The sequence below is a fragment of the Agelaius phoeniceus genome, chromosome 13 (genome assembly GCF_051311805.1).
Source record: "Agelaius phoeniceus isolate bAgePho1 chromosome 13, bAgePho1.hap1, whole genome shotgun sequence".
Taxonomy (NCBI): domain Eukaryota; kingdom Metazoa; phylum Chordata; class Aves; order Passeriformes; family Icteridae; genus Agelaius; species Agelaius phoeniceus.
In genome coordinates this window covers 6,993,616-7,012,558 of record NC_135277.1, presented here as the reverse complement: position 1 = coordinate 7,012,558, position 18,943 = coordinate 6,993,616, and the positions used below count along the sequence as shown (strand labels likewise).

Genomic DNA, 18,943 nt, shown 5'->3' with positions numbered 1-18,943 from the left:
CCAGCAGGACTAAGCTACTGTAAACTGGACAAAATTTCTAGGCCTTTTTTAGCCCTAGTAGTACACAGCTGTTTTTCTCTCCCAAAATCATTTACAGTATCTTCCTGAAACTCATTATAAAACATCTTTTTCATTGTTGCTTTGTATGAATCTCTGATTCAATTTCATTGTGGAATTCAGTCATTACTTCCAGCACCCCCAAAGGAAACTTTCTGCTTTATTCGTAAAACTAAGAGGAGGTGGGAGACAGAAAGAGATTTGGTGAGAAATGTTTTGAGAAAGATGCTTTATCTAAGCCAAAACTTTGTGAGAGTATGACAGGATACAGGTGACCTTTCTCAGGAAGAGCTGCTCAGCTCTTGGGGGATGTTTTTGATCAGACCCCACAAGAAAAATATCCTTGCAAGTTGAGCTCCCTTCTTCCCTACAAGGGATGGAGGCTGTTCTATTTTAGGTGAGTGCCATTGCTCCTGGGTTGTGCAATTAAGTCTTTCTGGCTCAAGGAACATCTCATTATTTACACAAAATATTACAAGCCTACATGAGAAGCAGGGACAAGTTCAACAAAAGACCTTCTAGCAATCTAAATCCTTGCTTTGAAGCAGGCAGACTGGAATCTGAGTTTTCTCCAGCCAAAAGAGGGTAGTGACCTGCTGTGTGATCAGCTGTTTTCAATTTTTGCAAGTTATTTTAAAAGGCTGTGTTTTCACCCTAGTGCAAAATGGGAACATTGGCTTGAAATATCAGAAGATTTCAAAGACAACACCTGCTTTCCCCAAGTACATATCAATATTTTTATCTTCTGTGGCAAAAGGTGCTGAGAAAGTGTTGACTGTAGTGAGGATGATGAGAATGGAAAATAAGGCAAAGCATCTTCAGAGGTGTAAGTGCTAGCCCCAGCCTAGTAAGAATTTGGTCTCTTTAAATCCAATCCCTAAAACAAAAATGTTTTACTAGGACTAAGCAAACAGCCAAGAGAGTAGAAAGTTTCCTATTTCTGGGTCAGAAATAACAAACTGAATAACTGTCTTATAAGTGCCAATCCATGGCAGATAGAAAAGGTTGTGAAAAGAAACAGTTTGTTCCCTTTGCTCTTAGTCTACTGGCCTAATAAATCCCAGAGGAAGAAATGACAGGGCAAAGATAATCAGCATTTAGTATCATCATTAGTGAAAACACCCAGACAAGAACCATAATCTTTGAAAAGATTAACATGGTAATGGATGGAAAAAGAAATGCCTCTAACAAATTAAAGACACTATTTTAATAAAGGCATCTGTTTAAAAATCTCATCCATGCAATAATTTCCATAGTAGTGTTCCAGAACTTATTTTCTGGTGATGGTCTCAAACACTGTTCTAAGGACTGCCATGAATTTTTATCTTCTTATATCCATTTCCAACATTACAATGGCTCATGTCTATTTTCCCTATTCTCTTTGTTCAGGGACAATAAATCTATGCTATCATTTTTTACAAGATTATTTCCATGAGCCACATTTAGGGAAATGACCTCTACTCTTGTTTACTCATTACATTCAGAAATGCTAGTAAATTAGTGCTAACAAACAAGAAACTGAGACTGAAATAACAGAAATGTGCCTCACTACAATCAATCATGCAGATTTTTCACCAGTATTATGAGTCACTGTCCTCTACACTAATTATCACTTTCTTTTTGCTACTCAACCAGCATCATTTTTAACCAAATATATCCTTAATTCTTGATATAGAGAACTGTGTCTTTTTGGATATGTAACAAAATGCTTTTTTAGAAAAGGACTAAATTTCTATTAATAATGCTTCAATTTTTTTTTCCTCTTGTGGTCTGCTTTAACTCTAATATATCTTCAGCTCTGAAAAATCACCCTTATTAAGAAAAAAAAATATACAAGAAAACGTGTTAATAGGAACCCTGTCCCCTGCCCACATTAAATGTAATTGGGTCATGATCACTGGTGTCTAGGTAACCACAAACTCCCACAACAAAGATTAATTCATCATTTCCTCTTACAAAGTAGACCAAAATAGAACTGCAGTAGATACTACATCTTTTGTGTTACAAATTAGTCATCTGTAATGTTTGGAATCATTAATAGTATTTACTGCTGCCACACGAAATCTCAAGTAGATCTCACCCAAGCTGAAACCCATGGCTACACATTTACTCTTTCTGCATGGAATACAAGTGCTTCTGAGGCAGCTTATCCCATTTTCTGGTTTAATTCAGTGTGCCAAGGAGGATCATTTCCTAGCCTTTGCCATCCTACCTGCAGTATGTAGACCTGAATTGTCAGTAAATGAAGATGCAGCACACTGCCACTCCCCTCATCCCAGCCAGACATGCTGCTGCCTTTTCTGTCCTCCCCAAGCAGGGAGCAGACCAGAAGCTGGAGGTGTTTAAATTCAAGAATTTCCAATATTTTCCTAGCAGGTTCCAGAGCAGCCAGTTAAATTACAGCTTATCAACAGAGATGATCTTTCCATTAGGCTCGCTCACTATTCTTTAGCAGTAGTGTGGAGACATTTGAGCAATTATTGCAGAGAAAACCTACAGTTTTCCCTGCACTGGTTCAGTTTATTTATGACAGGGTGTTTGAGTTTTAGCTGCATTTGTTTTCCTAGGGCTTGCCCCCCTTCCACTTCATGAAAGTTTACTTTTCTTCCAGAGTGCAAGGGATCCTCATCCACGTGATCTCCCTTAGCATTGGAACACGGCTCACTTCTCCAAAAAAGGTCTTCTGCTTCAGATCACTTTATGCAACCAATAATCATCTTTCATTCCTCCCTTGACTAAAAAAACCTCTTAAAAACTCTCTGGTAAAATCACCAAGATTTTTGTCCTTCCTTTTCACCAAAGGCCCTGAAGAATCCTATCATATAGAACTCCACCTATTTCTCTGCCATCTGCTCCCAAAATGCATCAGCCAAGCGTGACTTTGCATCTCACACATCTGGTCTGGACAGACAATGCAGTGTCATGTTGTGCTTGTGTTTAATCCTCTGTCCATTCCTGCTAAGTGAGGCTCATTTATGACAACCACTTGGCTGAAAATATCCCAGTGGTTGTTTTGCAGCAAAAGACATTCAGAGATATCCTTTTAATTCTCTAGAGAAGAGTATCACACAACATCAGCATTGAATGTCTCTGAGTTCTCTTTCTTCTCTTGGCTGCCAGTAACCAACTTATTTTTATTTTTATTATTATTATTATTATTATTATTATTATTATTATTATTATTATTATTATTATTATTATTATTATTTCTACTATTTTCAGCCTTGTCAGGTCTGAGCCTTCCCTGCTTATGACAAATATGCAAATGATTTCTGAACTGTCCCCAGTATCTGCATCTCTGCATGTTGCATGCTGTGCCAAAATGTCTCTTTCTAGACCACATATCTTCACTTGTAGATCTCCCACCATCTGGCAGCACATGTATTCCTCAGACAAAAATTAGAATATAACACATCCAAGGCAGATCACAGCAGGTTTTTGGGGTTTTATTTCATCATGCATATGCAGTATGCAATGCAGGGTCTTACCTAAAGATAAGCCATAAAACTTCAAATTCCATCCCAAACTCTCCTGCTAGGCTTATCAACTTCTGTCTCAGAGTTCATCTGGCATAAGCATACCCCCACTTCACAAGTTTATCACACACAGAAGAACACATTTCTACTCTGGTATTCAAAACTAAAGTGTTTACAATTTAGTTTGGCTTAATTTACTTTAGAAATGAGTTAAGCCAAATTTAATTAAGGCCACCTTAATTCTGCTTCAGAGTGTTGACATGGAGCTTAATGTGGTTTAGCACAAGAATTTCCACTTGCACCTTTAGCTAATTCAGAGGCACTTTCCTGCATGCTCTGATATAGACAAACTATTAAAGAATTAAGCATGTTTAATTAATTATCAAAAAAGACTGAAAGGTCACTTAGGTTGCATTGTGTAAATACCTTCAAGAGAACAAACTCTAAGTTACTAAAGGTCTCTCTAAACTAGCAGAGAAAAACAGCACAAATGCAGCTAAAACATCAGGCAGATGAATTCAAATGAGAATAAGGCAGTCATATTTAACAGTAACTGACACCTAGAAAGTGCCAAGGGACCAGATAGATTTCCAATCCTGTGATATTCTCAAATCCAGCCTGGATATTTTTCTGTTTACACAAACACAAGTTAACAGGCTTTGTACAAAGCCGCCTGGGTGAAGCCCAAAGGCTTATCATGTACAGGAGGTCAAACCAGAAGAACTAACAGTCTCATCTAAGCATCAAAGCTTCATGAATTTGTTATTAAAATTCTGCTTTCAGTGCTTAATACCCTTCCCAGCAACTGCAGCCTTCCCTGCTACAGGACAGGCTGCACCTGGACATGGCAGAGGAGGGCAGGAGCTCCCTTTGCTCTTGCTATGACTGGAATATTTTTGAAGTCTTCAGTCCAGACTTGAGACAGAATTACAGAAAGGCAGAGAGGCTGTGGAGCTGTGCTGCACAGAACACTGTTATCATGCCCAAGGAGCTGCAGTAGGAGCAGAATTTCCAGGTGTGGACTCTTTCAATTCCCACCTTCTCTAGCTGGCAGAGCTGACTCTGACTCAAGGACAAGCCCACCACCCAGCACAGTTTGCAGACACACAGGCATTATTTATGATTCTTGAAGTACCAGGCAAGGGCACAGGTTCTAATTTAAACAAAAAAATATATCAGCACTTGGTCAGTAGGAAAGAATTTAGTACTGTCAATGCAGAGAAATAATAATCACATCTATACTGGGAAACTGGAAACCATTTTTGTGGTACAAGAAAAATAGAGAAAAGGTAATAATTAGTTAAAGAGCTCAGCACACCGAAAAATAAATAAATCAGAATTGGAAACAAAACGAGGAAATGAACCAAACAGACAAGAGCTGGGTGGACCCAGGCTGTATCTGCAGATTTGGAGACTGAAGAGAATGAACAGACCATCCAGTGTGATTTTAGGGGAGACCAGAACAGGGGACCTGGATAACACAGGAGATAACAGAGGCATGAGGATGGCAGTCAGTGTGGATACAGAGCTGACAGACAAGCAAACTGGGGACTCCTGCAGCTGTGGGAAGCACATTTTACAAGGATACAGAAATCAGCAAAAGGAAGATTAGATTTCAAAATATAGTTTATGCTTAACTACAGATGGCATATACATATTATGGGCATCAACTGGTAGAATGCACTGCTGCAGGAAGCCCTGTCTGATAAAAGATTACAAAAGAGAATGAAAAAGTCACATAATTATTCACAGAGACTGTAGCTCATTATTCCAGGTTTTGAAAATGATAATCAGGGCTCATGTTGTAGTGTATGAAGCAGAGGAGAGGCGGGTCAGGCTGGTAGGATTATTTCCTTCCTGTGTCTTAGTGCAATTGGATCAGTTGCCTTACAGGCAGGTTTTGTTTCCTTCAGAGCCATGAGGAAACAGTGTCTGCATAAGGCAGGATACCTGATTATTTGGACCAGTGATCTGATCCAGCATGGCAAATGTTATGTTCCTAAGAGGAAAGAAATTCGTCTTTACAGAAAATCCTGTAATCAAAAACTTTGAACTTTAAATGCTTCTAAGATTCCTTGCATAGTCAAAGGCATACATGGCTCTTTTAGCCTGTGCTTTTCCACCTACCCATTCTTATTTTCCATGCCTGAGGAGTTCATGATTAGACTAGGAGCTTCATCAAAGGGCAATTTTCAGCTGCCAAATAGATTTGTACAATAAATCCACACGGGGCCAGATTAACAAGCAAGAGAGACATCAGAAATCAAAAAGCTTGCTGCTGTAATTCCCCAGAAAACTTGAAAGGATGATGTGCAATGATATTTGGGCTTTTAAATGGGCACCATTGAAATGCTGCAGTTAGTTTTCATTAGGAATGTTGCTTTTCTATTCCTTATCCTTCCCAAGAGGTTTGTCTTTAGAAGACAGAGATCCCATGGACACATTCAAGGTCAGGCCATTCCTGATTTCTTAGTGGACTTCAAATAAGACAGTAACATTTCACCCAGAAAAATCACATGTGTGTGTGTGACTGCAGTTGTCTGATTTGTCAGAAAAATATTTTAAATAGAAAATGAAAAATAATCTTAAAACATTGACTTTGCTTTATTTTTATACTTTTTCTGTTTGCTGTAATAACTTTTACTGTGAATGTAGTTAAGGCTCTAACATCTGAAGTCAAACCAGGTCCTCAGCTATGCCCATAAACTGAATAAACACAATTCAGAGATTAGCCTGACCATAAATTGCTAGGCATTTTTCAGCCTTCTGGCACTACAAAAGACTGTTTGACTTCTGAGCATGACAGCACTGATTTTAATACTAGGAGAGCTTGTTCCTCCTTGCAGCACATGGCCAAACCTACTCCCTCAATCACAAGGTGACAGCATTTGTTGTTTTTATGTCTCCACATGAGTACACTGGTTTTGTTCATTTTCAAATAGGGACACAATAGCAGTCACTTGTCAGCAGGGTGAAAATATGGAGGTGAGCCATTGATTCATGTCTTGTTCCCTCACAAAATGCAATTTCTTCTCCATGCAACCCCAAGTGCAATAGCAAATAGCTTATTTTGCTTCAAGTGCCTGGGCTGCCCAGATTGGTAATGTCAAAACCTGGGATTCTTCCATCAAGTCCTGTTCTCTCAAATTCTGGAAGATGGATATGACAGGACACTTGCACTTCTGATTCTGTGCAGTCTTGTTGCTCATCCACTTTATAAAGAAACAGTTTGATAGCCCCTGTCAGTACCTATCAACTCCTTTCTGGAGTACAGCTTTGGAATCTGGGAAGACTGGCTTGCAACCAAGTGTCTGGGGGAGTGCAAAAGCAGCTGAGGGGGAAAAATCCCATAAAAACCCCAGAAACATCAGTTGTTTACAACACACTAGGGGAAAAAAAAAAGAAATCTAAAGATCAACATTCAAGACAAGCATTATTCAAGATGATGCCTGTTTTCCACTCCCCAGGCCCATGGAGCTTGCTATGTCTGTCCCTAGGTTTAACAAAAAGCCAACTACCAGCTAGGACACACCAGTAACATTGCAAACATCATAAGCAGTGAAAGGAATGCAGGAGATTTCCAGGATTTGTTGGAATAAGCTCCCCAAGGGTGAGTCCCAAGCTGAAGGAGTAAACAGCAGAGCTAATACAAGTGTATGACAGTGGAAAAGGGTGGGCCAAAAAAGAGGTACATGACAGCTCTGCTTTTCTATTCTACATTCCAGCCATGCCCACTGGATCTCAACAGGGCTGGATAGCTCCCAGCTTTGCAGAGTCAAATCTATTATGATCTCGCCTCTGTTGTCATATTTTATTGTGCTGTAATTTAACCATATGGCATGGGACGTCTTCTCAAGGTCATAGCAAATTAGGGATACAGCTGGCTCAACATCTCAGGAGAAACAATTATCAAAATAAGATGTGAAAAATTAATTGAGTATCTTCATTCATGATCCAGTTATCACCAGTGACGATCTTGGTTCATACATACAAAAAAGAAATTCATTCCAATATATCTTTCCTTGGGTGCTCAGCAATACTAAGGAATAAAATATTATTTCCCAATGCTCCTGATAATTCTTGCATTGGGTTTTAGTGCTTCCTGGGTGCTTTGGGGACAGGGAGGCTAAAGAAAGTCCTGTATTGTTCTTCTCCAGAGTCTTTCTGCCCTGTTTCATGTAGCGGTGTGAGTTCAGGCACAATGGAACATTCCTCCATCCCCCAACCCTCAGATCTTGCAGGCCAGGAGCAGCAAAGCAGATGGCCTGAGCAGCAGCTGAAACCCACTGCAGCAGGTGCTGGGAAGGACTTTTTCCAAAATGTCTTTCAATGCAGCATCCATGGGACACCTCACCAGATGGGCCAGAGCAGGCAGCCACCCCTGTAGTGACTTCTTGAAAGAGTTAACGAATCATTCAGTCGTGGTAGGAAAACATTTGTTTGTTTGTTTGTTTGTACAGCAGCAAACTCTGCCTGCTGGACTGAGGGCCCAGGGCTTTTCCAGAATCATTCACAAAGCACCAACATTTGGCAAATGTGGAAAGAAGGGCTGAGTGTTCTCAGCAAAAGCTTTAATACAGTTATACTAATGCCAGAAAATGAGTTTTAACCCTGTATAGGGCTGGAAATCCCCAAAACAATTCCTCTGTCAGAAAAAAAAACCAAAAACAAACCGAACAAAAACAAACAAAAACTCCTCACCACAAACAAACAAACCCAAAAAACAAACCCAAAAAACAAATAAACAGAAATAAGCCTTTTTCAGATGTAATGATAAGAAAAATGACCCTACTCAATAACTGATCTTTTCCAAAACAGCAAGGTTGAACTGGCTCTGCAATGGATAAGGAAATGGGAAAACAGAGCATGGAGACCAGCATTACCTTCTTGAAAACTTTACAGACTAACTTAAATGCATACAAATAGCCCTCCCATATGCCAACATTGAGCACCTCAACAAAAAATAGCAGATGGCAAAAACATCCATGACTTTTGGAAACAGAGATGGTATTTACACCTCATTTAGTATTGGTCACACCTGTCTTAATACCATGAGATCTGCTGGGGTGGTCGGTCCTAGAGACAAACTCAGGTTTTCATGTAGATATAAGGCCCAAAGAATCCTTACAATGTTCTGTAATTTGCTTTTCCAAACAATCAGAGAGCTAAAATCAACACACCTTCAAATACGTCTGAGTGCAGTTGTGATTTCTCACTTAGCATCCTGTCAAATAATAAAACAAACAAAACAATAAAAAGCACTTAACAAGGGGAAATATGCCTGCAGTTAATTTAAGAATTTCATATAAGAACTTTGTAGATTTAAGTATCTACAGGAAGGACAAACACCCACCATCTCCTGATTTGTTTGCTCAGAAACCCCTTCTCTCTTTTCCCCCACTTCTTAAATACCATTAGTCCCTACAAAGCTCCATGAAGCGGGGCCCACAAGCCTAAAAGGTACAATTAGAATATCTTACAAAGTGAATCAGCAATCAATTAGTGCAAGGGGTGGGCGGAAATAACAGAGGCAGGGAAATAAAGCAAATAGGATGCAAACTTTTGCCTTGGGTAACAACTTAAGAAAAGGGAAAAAACAACAGCCTTAATATGAAACATCAGTCCTTAGATTAATATTAGATAACGATTTTTTTTTCTGTACTTTTCTTGCTGTTACAGCTGCTCCCAATTTGAGCCACTTTGGACCAGAACTGGAAGCAGACTTATCAAAAAGAAAAAAATATTCTTTCTTTTTCTCAGCATCTGCTTTAGAATGAGATCTCTAGAGCACTGAGGGTCAGCTAAAAAACACACGTTTTAGAGATTTTTTTTTTTTATAAAAGAAGCTTTTGAATGCTTTTGAGACTTACTCATACTCAGGAAAAGTATAAGCTCTGGGGCACAAAAGAAATCAGAAATGGCAAAGAGTCTGTAAGACTTGCAAAGATGATGTAATCATTTTCCAGAAATGTACACCAGAAAGCATAGAATATACCCATCCCATTTCTTTATTTTTTTCTGTCTACAGCTACTTATCAGACATGATTTAGGGCAAGAATATTGCTGAAATAATTTTTGTTTGTGGCTGAATACTGGCAACAGGCCAAATTAAAATTATTTGTAAGTTTCTGCACCAGACTTCCAATTACAACAACAATATACATCTTACTGGAGAACAGAAGCAGCACTATGTGACCTGCAAACTCCATCAAAACTCAGTTTCTGACTATTAATTATAATAAACTGCTTATGAATAAAAGATACGTAAAAATTCCTCACAGAAATTTGGTAAGTAATCTTCAAAAGTAAGAGAGGTATAGAAAATATTTAATTGTGTACTGATAATTATGAAAAAATAGAGCTGCAATTCAGTGGTCAATCATATATGGGTAACAATTTGGCTCATCTGGGCAGAAAGAGATCAAAACAGAGCAGGCCTCTTCTGAAGGATGAGAAAGAGGGGAGGCTTTCATCTTGGCATATTCCTTTAGTTCAGCCAATCTTCCATGGCAAATACTTCATCATTCATTTAAATATGTCAGCCCATGCTGGTCAGGCTAAAGGGGATGGATAATATTAGATCTTCTAATTAAACGAACTCTCATCACTTCTGTCCAGCAAAGATTTTTTTGAATTAATATCAAGAGTGTCTTCTGAACATATGACCACACTGCTCAGTGCTGAAGTCTCCAGTTTCATCCAAAGGGATGGCTTCTTCCTCTCATCAAGTCCTATGAGAAAATTTGGGTTTATTCAATTCCTCTGACTCAGAAGAATTAAAATGGACAGAAAAGAAAATTCTTATTTCTCAGCTCTCCCAAAAGCTTTCTTCAAAGACAGCCCCATATCAGTAGTAAAATCTTCACAGGACACTGTCAAGATACCTGCAGTAATTTTAAAACTCATTTGTTACTCCTTGTTGTTTATAATCCATTTGAAGCAAAAAGGTAAAATCTATTTCCATTAGTTCCCCAACTCCTCCATCAGGCACACCATGCCAAGGAAACCACTTTTCCAACGTAACATGTACACAAAGAGCATGAAACTCGATTTTTTAGATTAGCTGTATGACCAAGACATGGTTTGGAATTCAGCTGTACACCCTGGCACTAAAGGTATTGACTTGGAGGATGATGGATGCAATAATGAATGGAGTAGCACAGTGGAATATGCTATGGAAGGGCCCTAATTAGCAGGTGAGGTAATGAGGAATCAGGAAGAATGGTGAAGGAGTGTGACATGACAGAACAGTAAATCTTCCTGGGTCATGGCTCTACCTGCACTCAGAGCTCCTCCCAGCACAGCCTTGCATTCAGACTTTTCAGAACCAAAGATGAGAAGGGGGCTCTGAATCCCATAAAATGGAGGCAGAAATTGAAATCAAGTTAAGCTGGAGGGGTAAAACCTCCAATGAGGGACCTATGCAGACAATCATCATGTGAGCAAAGAAATGATAAGGGGCTTATCATTCTATTATTAATATTTTCTGGTTTGACCACCGGGTTGCAAACCAGCAGAAAAAGGAGGCAAAATTCACTGTGAAACTTTGTTACTTCGTTTTTAGCAACTTTCAAATGGAGATAGGGCTCCTCGAAGATTGATTTGGGCAATCCAGACAAGATGAAAAAGAGTTTGGATATTTTACCACCTTCTTTTCTTGTTCCTAGGTTGAACAAAACCTTAGATAAGATCAATAGTTTCTTTAGTTTTATGTTTCAGTTCCTTAAGGGTAGTTGGCTTATTGCATTTCCATTGATCACACAGACAGGGAGATTCGTCAGACAAACCATCTCTTTTCTCCTTTCATTTCCATCCTCCTCTCCATTTGAAATCAAATGACTTTTAAAGAAAGCTGGGGTCACTATTGTTTCTCATTTACATATCAATAGTACTCAATTCCTGCCCTTCTGTCACTAAAGTATTTTAAAATTTCAGTCCAAGAGAGGGGACACACATTCCAGGGGAAAAACTCTTACAGCTTTTTTATCAGGGAAACTAAGTTTTGGTTTACCTCAGCCCTTCCTTGACCTGAGATGAATGAAGTACACTCACCAGCCTTGTGTAATTAATATTTTAACCTCTTGAAGCCTCTCTACAGCTTTCTTGTTCTTACTAAATCCTTTGGGCAATCCCCATCAGATGCCTCTGTACAGCTCCAAGTGCTGAACTTGTGCTCACATCCAGCAAAGCAGCTGCTTCAATGAATTCATTTCTTGAATTGAAAAGAGAAAAAGAGCTTGAAAGTTGGAAAAAAGCTAAAGACCAGGTCTGGTGCTCTCTAATAGAAGTCTGACCACTGATTCACTGAATGATGCTCGACTTGGGAGCCTCTGCTGCATTTAACAAGATGTTTTAAATCCTAGCTGCTGTTTGTACTTCAAGGTGTAAAAGTAACAAAACATAAGGGTGTGCTTGTCCAGGGGAAATTCTGGATATATCCCTACAGGGAGATCAGTCATATGCCATTGGAAAACTGACTCAATGATCCACAGTTAAACAAATCTTCCAAACCAAATGTCAGAAAGCCTTAAGTATAGAATGTTGACATCTTCTGCCTGAGAATTAGTGTCATTCCATTGCTTGGACACACATCCAACTTCATGGTCCAAAAGTGAGAAACTTGTGTTGCAGCCACTGGAAAAACATGACCTCTTATGTAATTAATTTACAGTTTACAAGAATGATTTTAGGGCTCCAAGATACTGATGAAGTAGCTTTGGCTTGACAGATGGAAGCTGAGGATTAAATGGTATTTATGCAACAAAATCTTCAGTTCAGTCTGTCAATTCCACACACTTATTAATCCACTTGTTGGAGCACGTAAATAGGACCAACTCTAAAGACTACTAAAAAGAAGAGGAAATAACTTATAAGTATCCACTTTCTGGAAGAAATACTGTATGTATTTAGATACAGCTCCAGTATAATCAACATAAGAAATTATATTCTATTTTGATACTATCAAGTTGGGTACCTAATGCATTAGAAAAAAATAGTGGAAATACTTTAAATCTGCCTGAATCACAGAAGCTGAAATAAGTGTTTGTATTATCCTTATAACAGAAAATGGTGAAGGAATTATTCATAATGGAAATATTTATGTATCCTCCATCTTTGAGATAAATCATAACCCTAAACAAACAAACAAAAAACCAAACCAGAACAAAAATCTCCACCAACTCAATAAACCAGAAACGAATATGTGACCTCATAAGCACAACCCACTGATCCAATTAAGATTCAGCTCTTCAAGGCATTCATAATGGAAATTTCAGAACTGCTTTACAGCTTTCAGACCTCTTTGAGAGCCATGGGAAGATTGGATTCCCTCGCCAGTCACAGCCCTCATAGATGAACATGCTCTTGCCCTCAGTGGCTGGTTGTGGCCCTGATCAGTGTCAACAAAGAGGAAAAGAAGCAACATAAAAAATAATTTCATACATTTTAAGAGATTTCTCTTCCTACTATTTTAAGCATCTAATGACACACATGAAACAAGTTTGGTTAAAGGCCTCACATATGCTGATGGAGAACAAGTCACTAGATATTGATAAAATCTGATGTGTCACTGGTTTTAGATCTTACTGTGGTTATCTAAGAAATCAGTGAAATCCTCCTCTACAGAGATCATTTGGAGCTTTGTCATTGATTTCAGTCAAAGTAGATTTCCCCCACTGTCTAAAAAGATTCAAACCCACTCTCTTGACCTGTGGTGCCTATTAAAAAGCCATTAGCACTTCTCGGGAGTAGGGAGTGTTAGATATAATTGGCCTGGGCATTGCACTCTCTTGATTTTAACTGTCTGCCATTTTTTAATTCTGCCTTTCCTCTCCTGGAATTGATGTGTGTATAGTAGAGCATAGTTAAAACAGCAGCTGAATACTTCCTCCTACATTCTACAGAGAGGTAAAAGGATTAGTATAGAGCTTACAAAGATAATAATTTGAATGTCTTATTAATTAATTGTTATTTGTAATAATGGCTCTTTCCTTAAGGGTCTTTCAGGATCCTTAACTGCTTATTAATGTTGTACAGATAAGGATTGCTCCCTAGTGGAAGAAATGAGGTGAAATGTAGAAGCCTTTCAAATGAAAGCAACAGGTTTGGAATAAGAAAAAGCAAAAAAAAATTAATCATTTGAATGAATGGAGAATTATGATCACTCAAATACAATTACCTGACTTTATCCTGTATGCTTAAAAATTGCCAGGAGATCTCCCAGACTGATGCCTGATGCATTTGGTACAAGTACAGCCCTTCCTACCAACCTCATCTGATGTGGAATTCTGGTCTGTCTAGATCACAGTCTCAGGCATATCTTGAATTCATTGACATCTGTCAAAAGTATCCTTAGACTGACTACCTCTGCCTGTCAGGAACAGGCAACTCCAAACGCAGGATTTTCATGGAGGCTCTTAAATTTAGCCATTTAGGTGATTGCTCAGGCAGGGAGCTTGTACCAATGAGTGAGCATTCCAGTTAATTGCCTTAGAATTAGGCTCAAAAATGTCCATATGACCTGCCAGAACTTTTATTACAAGACTGTGAAAGCCCTTGTAAGGATAAGTCCCTATATCATCCCCAAAACACTCCTTTCTTCAGCCCAGTGCTTTTGGCTGCAGACTGGCGTTTCCTTTTATTTCCCTGCTGAATGAAACCTCAGAGAGGGACTCTACTTTCTTGGCACTGAAGGTAATAGAACGAGGGGTGAAAGAACGAGATTCCCCAGAAAAGAAATTCTGGCCACATGGGCCTGGAGAGAGCTCAGCAATGGCCATCTCCTCTATCCAAGCTCATGAGATGTGCATTAGGAGGGTGGCAGAGGGTGTTCTGAAAGGTTTACTCACTCTGTAGAGTCCGTGGCTGCAGCTGCAGTAGGTGCTTTCCATGGTGTAGCTCCTGAGCACCCCCATTTCCTTCCACACCACCACACGGGCCGTCGACGCCCGCGACTTCTCCACCAGGAAGCTGCAGCTGTTCATGACAAATGCAGGGGCCACTTTATCCAGGATTTTGGGAAGAGTCTGTGAGAAAATGAATTGCACAGATGCGCACGTGTTGATATCATGCACACACATACACAGTGATCTGTGTTTCAGCATGTCCACAATCAAATCTAGCCATAGGTACCGAGAGCTCCAACTGGTGCATTACCTCCATCCCATGTCAAACCCTCAGATTCTAACATTTGTTTCATTCCAAACACTAAAATGCAAAATTTCTGTGGACTTGACATATCTCACTCCAAATCAAACATTTGTGCACCAAATAGTTTGGGTGAAGTGCTGAAGTCAGTTTTGTTCTCAAGCTGCTTCAACCAACATACACCTTCTTGTTGAGCTGCCAAGAGCCACAGCTCAGTACCTGACATCCCTATTCTCCCCTCTCCAGCTCTATTATATCTCCTCCCACCATAAATCCAGGGTCAGACAAGGGATTGAGCCATGGGAGGAATTTTGTCTGAAGCTGGTATAGAGCAGAGAAAGGGAATCTGTTTCCTCATAGAATGTCACACATAATAATGTGAAAATAAAGCTCAGCATTTAACTAACTTGCATTGTGAAACAAACCAAAATATTCTGTTCCAGGTCCAAACAATGTATTGCATACAGTTCACTTAAAGAATCACAATAAAAAGTAATAATAAAACCAGTAAATATTACATTTTGGCCCTGAGTGATTTTCTTACTTTCAAAATCATATTTCCCAACAAAGTCTATAAACACGCCTGAAGTATCAAATATTCCATCAGTGAAGAGACAACAATTACTTAGTCATTACAGAGGGCTGAATGTGTTATTTTTATACTCCATAAAAATAGGCAACAGCTACATAGAGCACACCTAGTTCTAATGAATAGACTGGACCATTAGATACACACACATGCCTGTGGGTTATGTCTGTGTGTGTCTGAACTTCAGTGCTGCTACACCAACCACAACATGTGCCAAAACACCATTTGATCCACCTAGAGGAGACCAAGCAAAATTAGAATTCTTTCTTTTATGGCAGTTTTCTTAAACACCTGAACTGTAAGGAATCCTCCAGAAGGAGTTCCCACATATTGCTAAGTGGCATTTACCCTTGAATTTCATTCAGTTTGGGTAGTGAAAACTAACCAGCTAATTTCATTTTCCAGTAACCTTCAGCTTCCCCAATTAATTCTGGGGAATTGTAGTTCTGTTCTTTTGGGCTTTACTTCACATCACTGTATGGAAATATTTGATTTGAAAGTGACTGAACAATGTTCTTTCCTAAAACATGCTTGATATGAGTGATACATATTTGGTCTAAACTACTTTACAAAATCTCTTGCAAACTACTTAACCATACATATCTTTCATTTATACATTTATCATTTTTCAGTGTATTTTGGCTGCAGCCATCACTGGACTCCTCCAGTTCCATGAAGTCCATTTTTCACATGAAAAAAGTGAGACAGAGAAAACTAGAACAAAGCAAAAAACTTCACTTTAAATCTGAGACCACCTCAAGCCTCAATCTTAAGTCAAGATCTCCAGTGTGTTACTAAGAGCTGCAGCACTCTCTTTCCTGTGGGCAGACTGAACAGAGAAACCTTGAAAATTCACTTCTTGCCTTTGATAAAGCATCCAACATTTCTGCACTGCCTTCAGCCTGCTACTTGCTGCACAGAGATCACAAAATTGTATGGGTTCATGCACAGCTTCCAGGTTTTCCTGGATTTCAACTGAGAAGTAATTGAAAATATGCAGCAGAAGCATAGCACAACCATGAGACCCAGTTAAACTGTATGTGAATTGTATGTGCCCTTATCTGAGCCCCCACACAAAATTTTGTAAACTTATCACATCAAATACAATAATCAGAACCCTAATCCAGTTTAGTTTTTTAGAGCAATTCAAATTATATGCATAATCAATCTTTTACTTTTAATTAAATAAAAATACTGGCAGGTAACAGTAATGTCTCTGTACACAGGACTCATTTAGAAGCATTAGCAAACCCAAATTTAATATTCTTTTCATTTTACCAGCATTCGCTGGATTTCACACTAATGGCTCTTTCTTCTCCATTGATTCTTCTCATTAATTATCTTTCAATAATATATTTTGTGTGAAAACACATCCCTTTAAAGGATGCTTTTATGGTAGTGCAGCAGTGTGACTGTGTTCCTTGTCTCTCAGCAGCTGGATTTATCATGTGTGGCAGCAAAGGAAGCTGCTCCACTTCCACTGGACCCTGTCCATAAACCTCCAATCCCATTCCAAAAGAATCCAGTTATATTTCTTTACTAATGTCCCAGCAGAGATTGCTGTCAAAGGGGCCTGGAATGTTTATCAAAAGGTTGGGATTATGGTGCCAATGCTGTGCAAGTCACCCAAGGCCACCAAATATTAAAGGCAGGGAGGACTCTGACTGTACATTGCCAAGGGCTACAGCTGAATCTATAACGTATGAGGCCAAGGCTCTTCCAAAACCCATAACTTTCTTGAGGTATTTGGTTTCTGTTCCTGTGGGGGAAAATCAATCACGGAGGCCAGATTAATTCCCATTACCTAGAGGAGGCAGGAGAGAAGGCTGTGCAAACAGGGCAAGGCAGCAGCTCTGAGCCAGGGCTGGAACTGCAGATGTGTCCCTGTACAGACCCAGCCTCCCCAGCCCAAGCAGGGAGAGGGTGATCCATAGGCTGGGTCTGCAGCAGGCACCCACCTCCCATTTTGTGCAAAAACAAGGATTTGAGCCATAAAAACCTCCCTTATGGGCCACTGCAGAGTGCTGGTGGACAGCCTTGGATTCATTGCAGATTCAGGTCAGGCTGCACATGCTGACAGTAACATTTGAATTCTGTCTGTGCAGCAGAGCCCTCCCCAGCCTTTGCAAGCCCCCGGAATTCAAACACAGCCAAAAATGCCCTGGCTGTGGGAATCCCCCCTGCTTCCCTCAGGATCAATGTTTGCCACAGGGACCCCTCACAGCCAGCACTGGGGTACTCTCCTCCAGTAAAGTTGCAGTATTTTTCTGTGCAGCTCCATAAGATAAGCAGAGAAAACATGAAAATCTCATGGAAGGATGTTGAGTGTTTATGCTGAAGTAGCAAAAATTTTACAGTCATAAACTGACAAAGACTTTTCAACCTCTTTCAGATTTTAGTGATCCAAGCTGCAACTCTGTAACCAGTTTAAGGCCGCAATTAATGTTTTGTGAAATTAACATTTTTTAAGACTAGAATTGGACCTTATATTTCTTTTTCCTGAAAAAAACGTATTTAATAGGAAAATATCATTATAACAGATATAAAAAAAAGGTAATAAAAAAAATAAAAAGAAAGAAAAAAAGGAGAGGAAATCCAAAAGAGAGTTTGATGAACACGACATCCCCATGAAGCAGAAATAAAATAAATTTTTGGATTTTTTCTAATTCCAAAAAGGAAAAACAAATTCTCAGGTGTGACATCAAACATTTGTTCTGGAGATAGCTTCACTATGATAGATTTGTTTGGCATCCATTGAATTATGTCATGTTTTCAGTGGGTCCAGGAGCATTTTGTGATGAAGAAATTCAATTGAGGAGGACTGTGGGACACTATGATCTTCTCAGTTAAAATTACATAATTCCCATTTATTTTCATATCATGGGTAGGATGGTGAGGACAAAATTATACTTATATTTAGAAATTATAAAACACACAAAAATATCTCTGTCCTATTAGCATGTAGCCAAATGTTATAGTGCATCATTTTACTGAAATGAAATAAATAGCAAATACACCTTCAGTACATGGTTCCCTAATATCTGGTGCATGAAGATAAAACATGTGACTCAAAATTCTCTGGGCTATTATTCCTCTGGAGCAAGGAAAGTTTGCATCCTATTGCTAGAATTTCTGAGATGATCTTTAATATTTTAAATATATAAGCTTCTAATTAAGGAAGGAACCAAGAGGACCTACCCTGTAGCCAACATCTTCTGTGACAACTGCTGTGTCAACCATGCAGCCTGCTTGCCACAAGGTCTCTTTAATGCTGCAGCCATAGAGAAACACATTCTTTTTCTGGGAGTGCCCATGGTAGTCACAGAAGACCTAGAGAGAGGGAAAAAATAAGGCAAAATGTTGAACATTGGAAAGGTTTCTTGGTTCTTCATAATATCCACTGCTAGACTATGGCAGGGGGGTGTTAATGTTGGTTTTTTTTCAGGTCTCTTCAGAGTAGCTTAGACTCTGGGCCGTGCCTTTGACCTGTGTCAGACTTCATTAGTCACTTGTATCTTGCTTTATTTATTTGATCTGACGTGATCTCAGGGGTCCAGAGTCAAGCCTAGTGCACTTCTGTCTGCAGCAGAAATAAACATGACACCTGGGTGAGAATCCATGGCAACTCAGGAACCTAAGGGTTCATGAGAACTCCTGATACCACAACGGAGCAATT

The 18,943-nt window shown here is 39.3% G+C and overlaps 1 protein-coding gene across 1 annotated transcript in view; it reads right to left on the bottom strand.

Moving 5' to 3' along the window:
* The window catches only part of AGBL1 (AGBL carboxypeptidase 1), a 246,847-nt gene that overhangs the window by 105,448 nt on the left and 122,456 nt on the right, over positions 1-18,943 (bottom strand). The window contains exons 19-20 of the mRNA XM_054642371.2: positions 18,466-18,597; positions 14,381-14,557 (exon numbers count right to left, since the gene is read on the bottom strand). Of these exons, the coding sequence (XP_054498346.2) occupies positions 14,381-14,557; positions 18,466-18,597 (309 nt within the window). The remainder of the gene's footprint in view (positions 1-14,380; positions 14,558-18,465; positions 18,598-18,943) is intronic.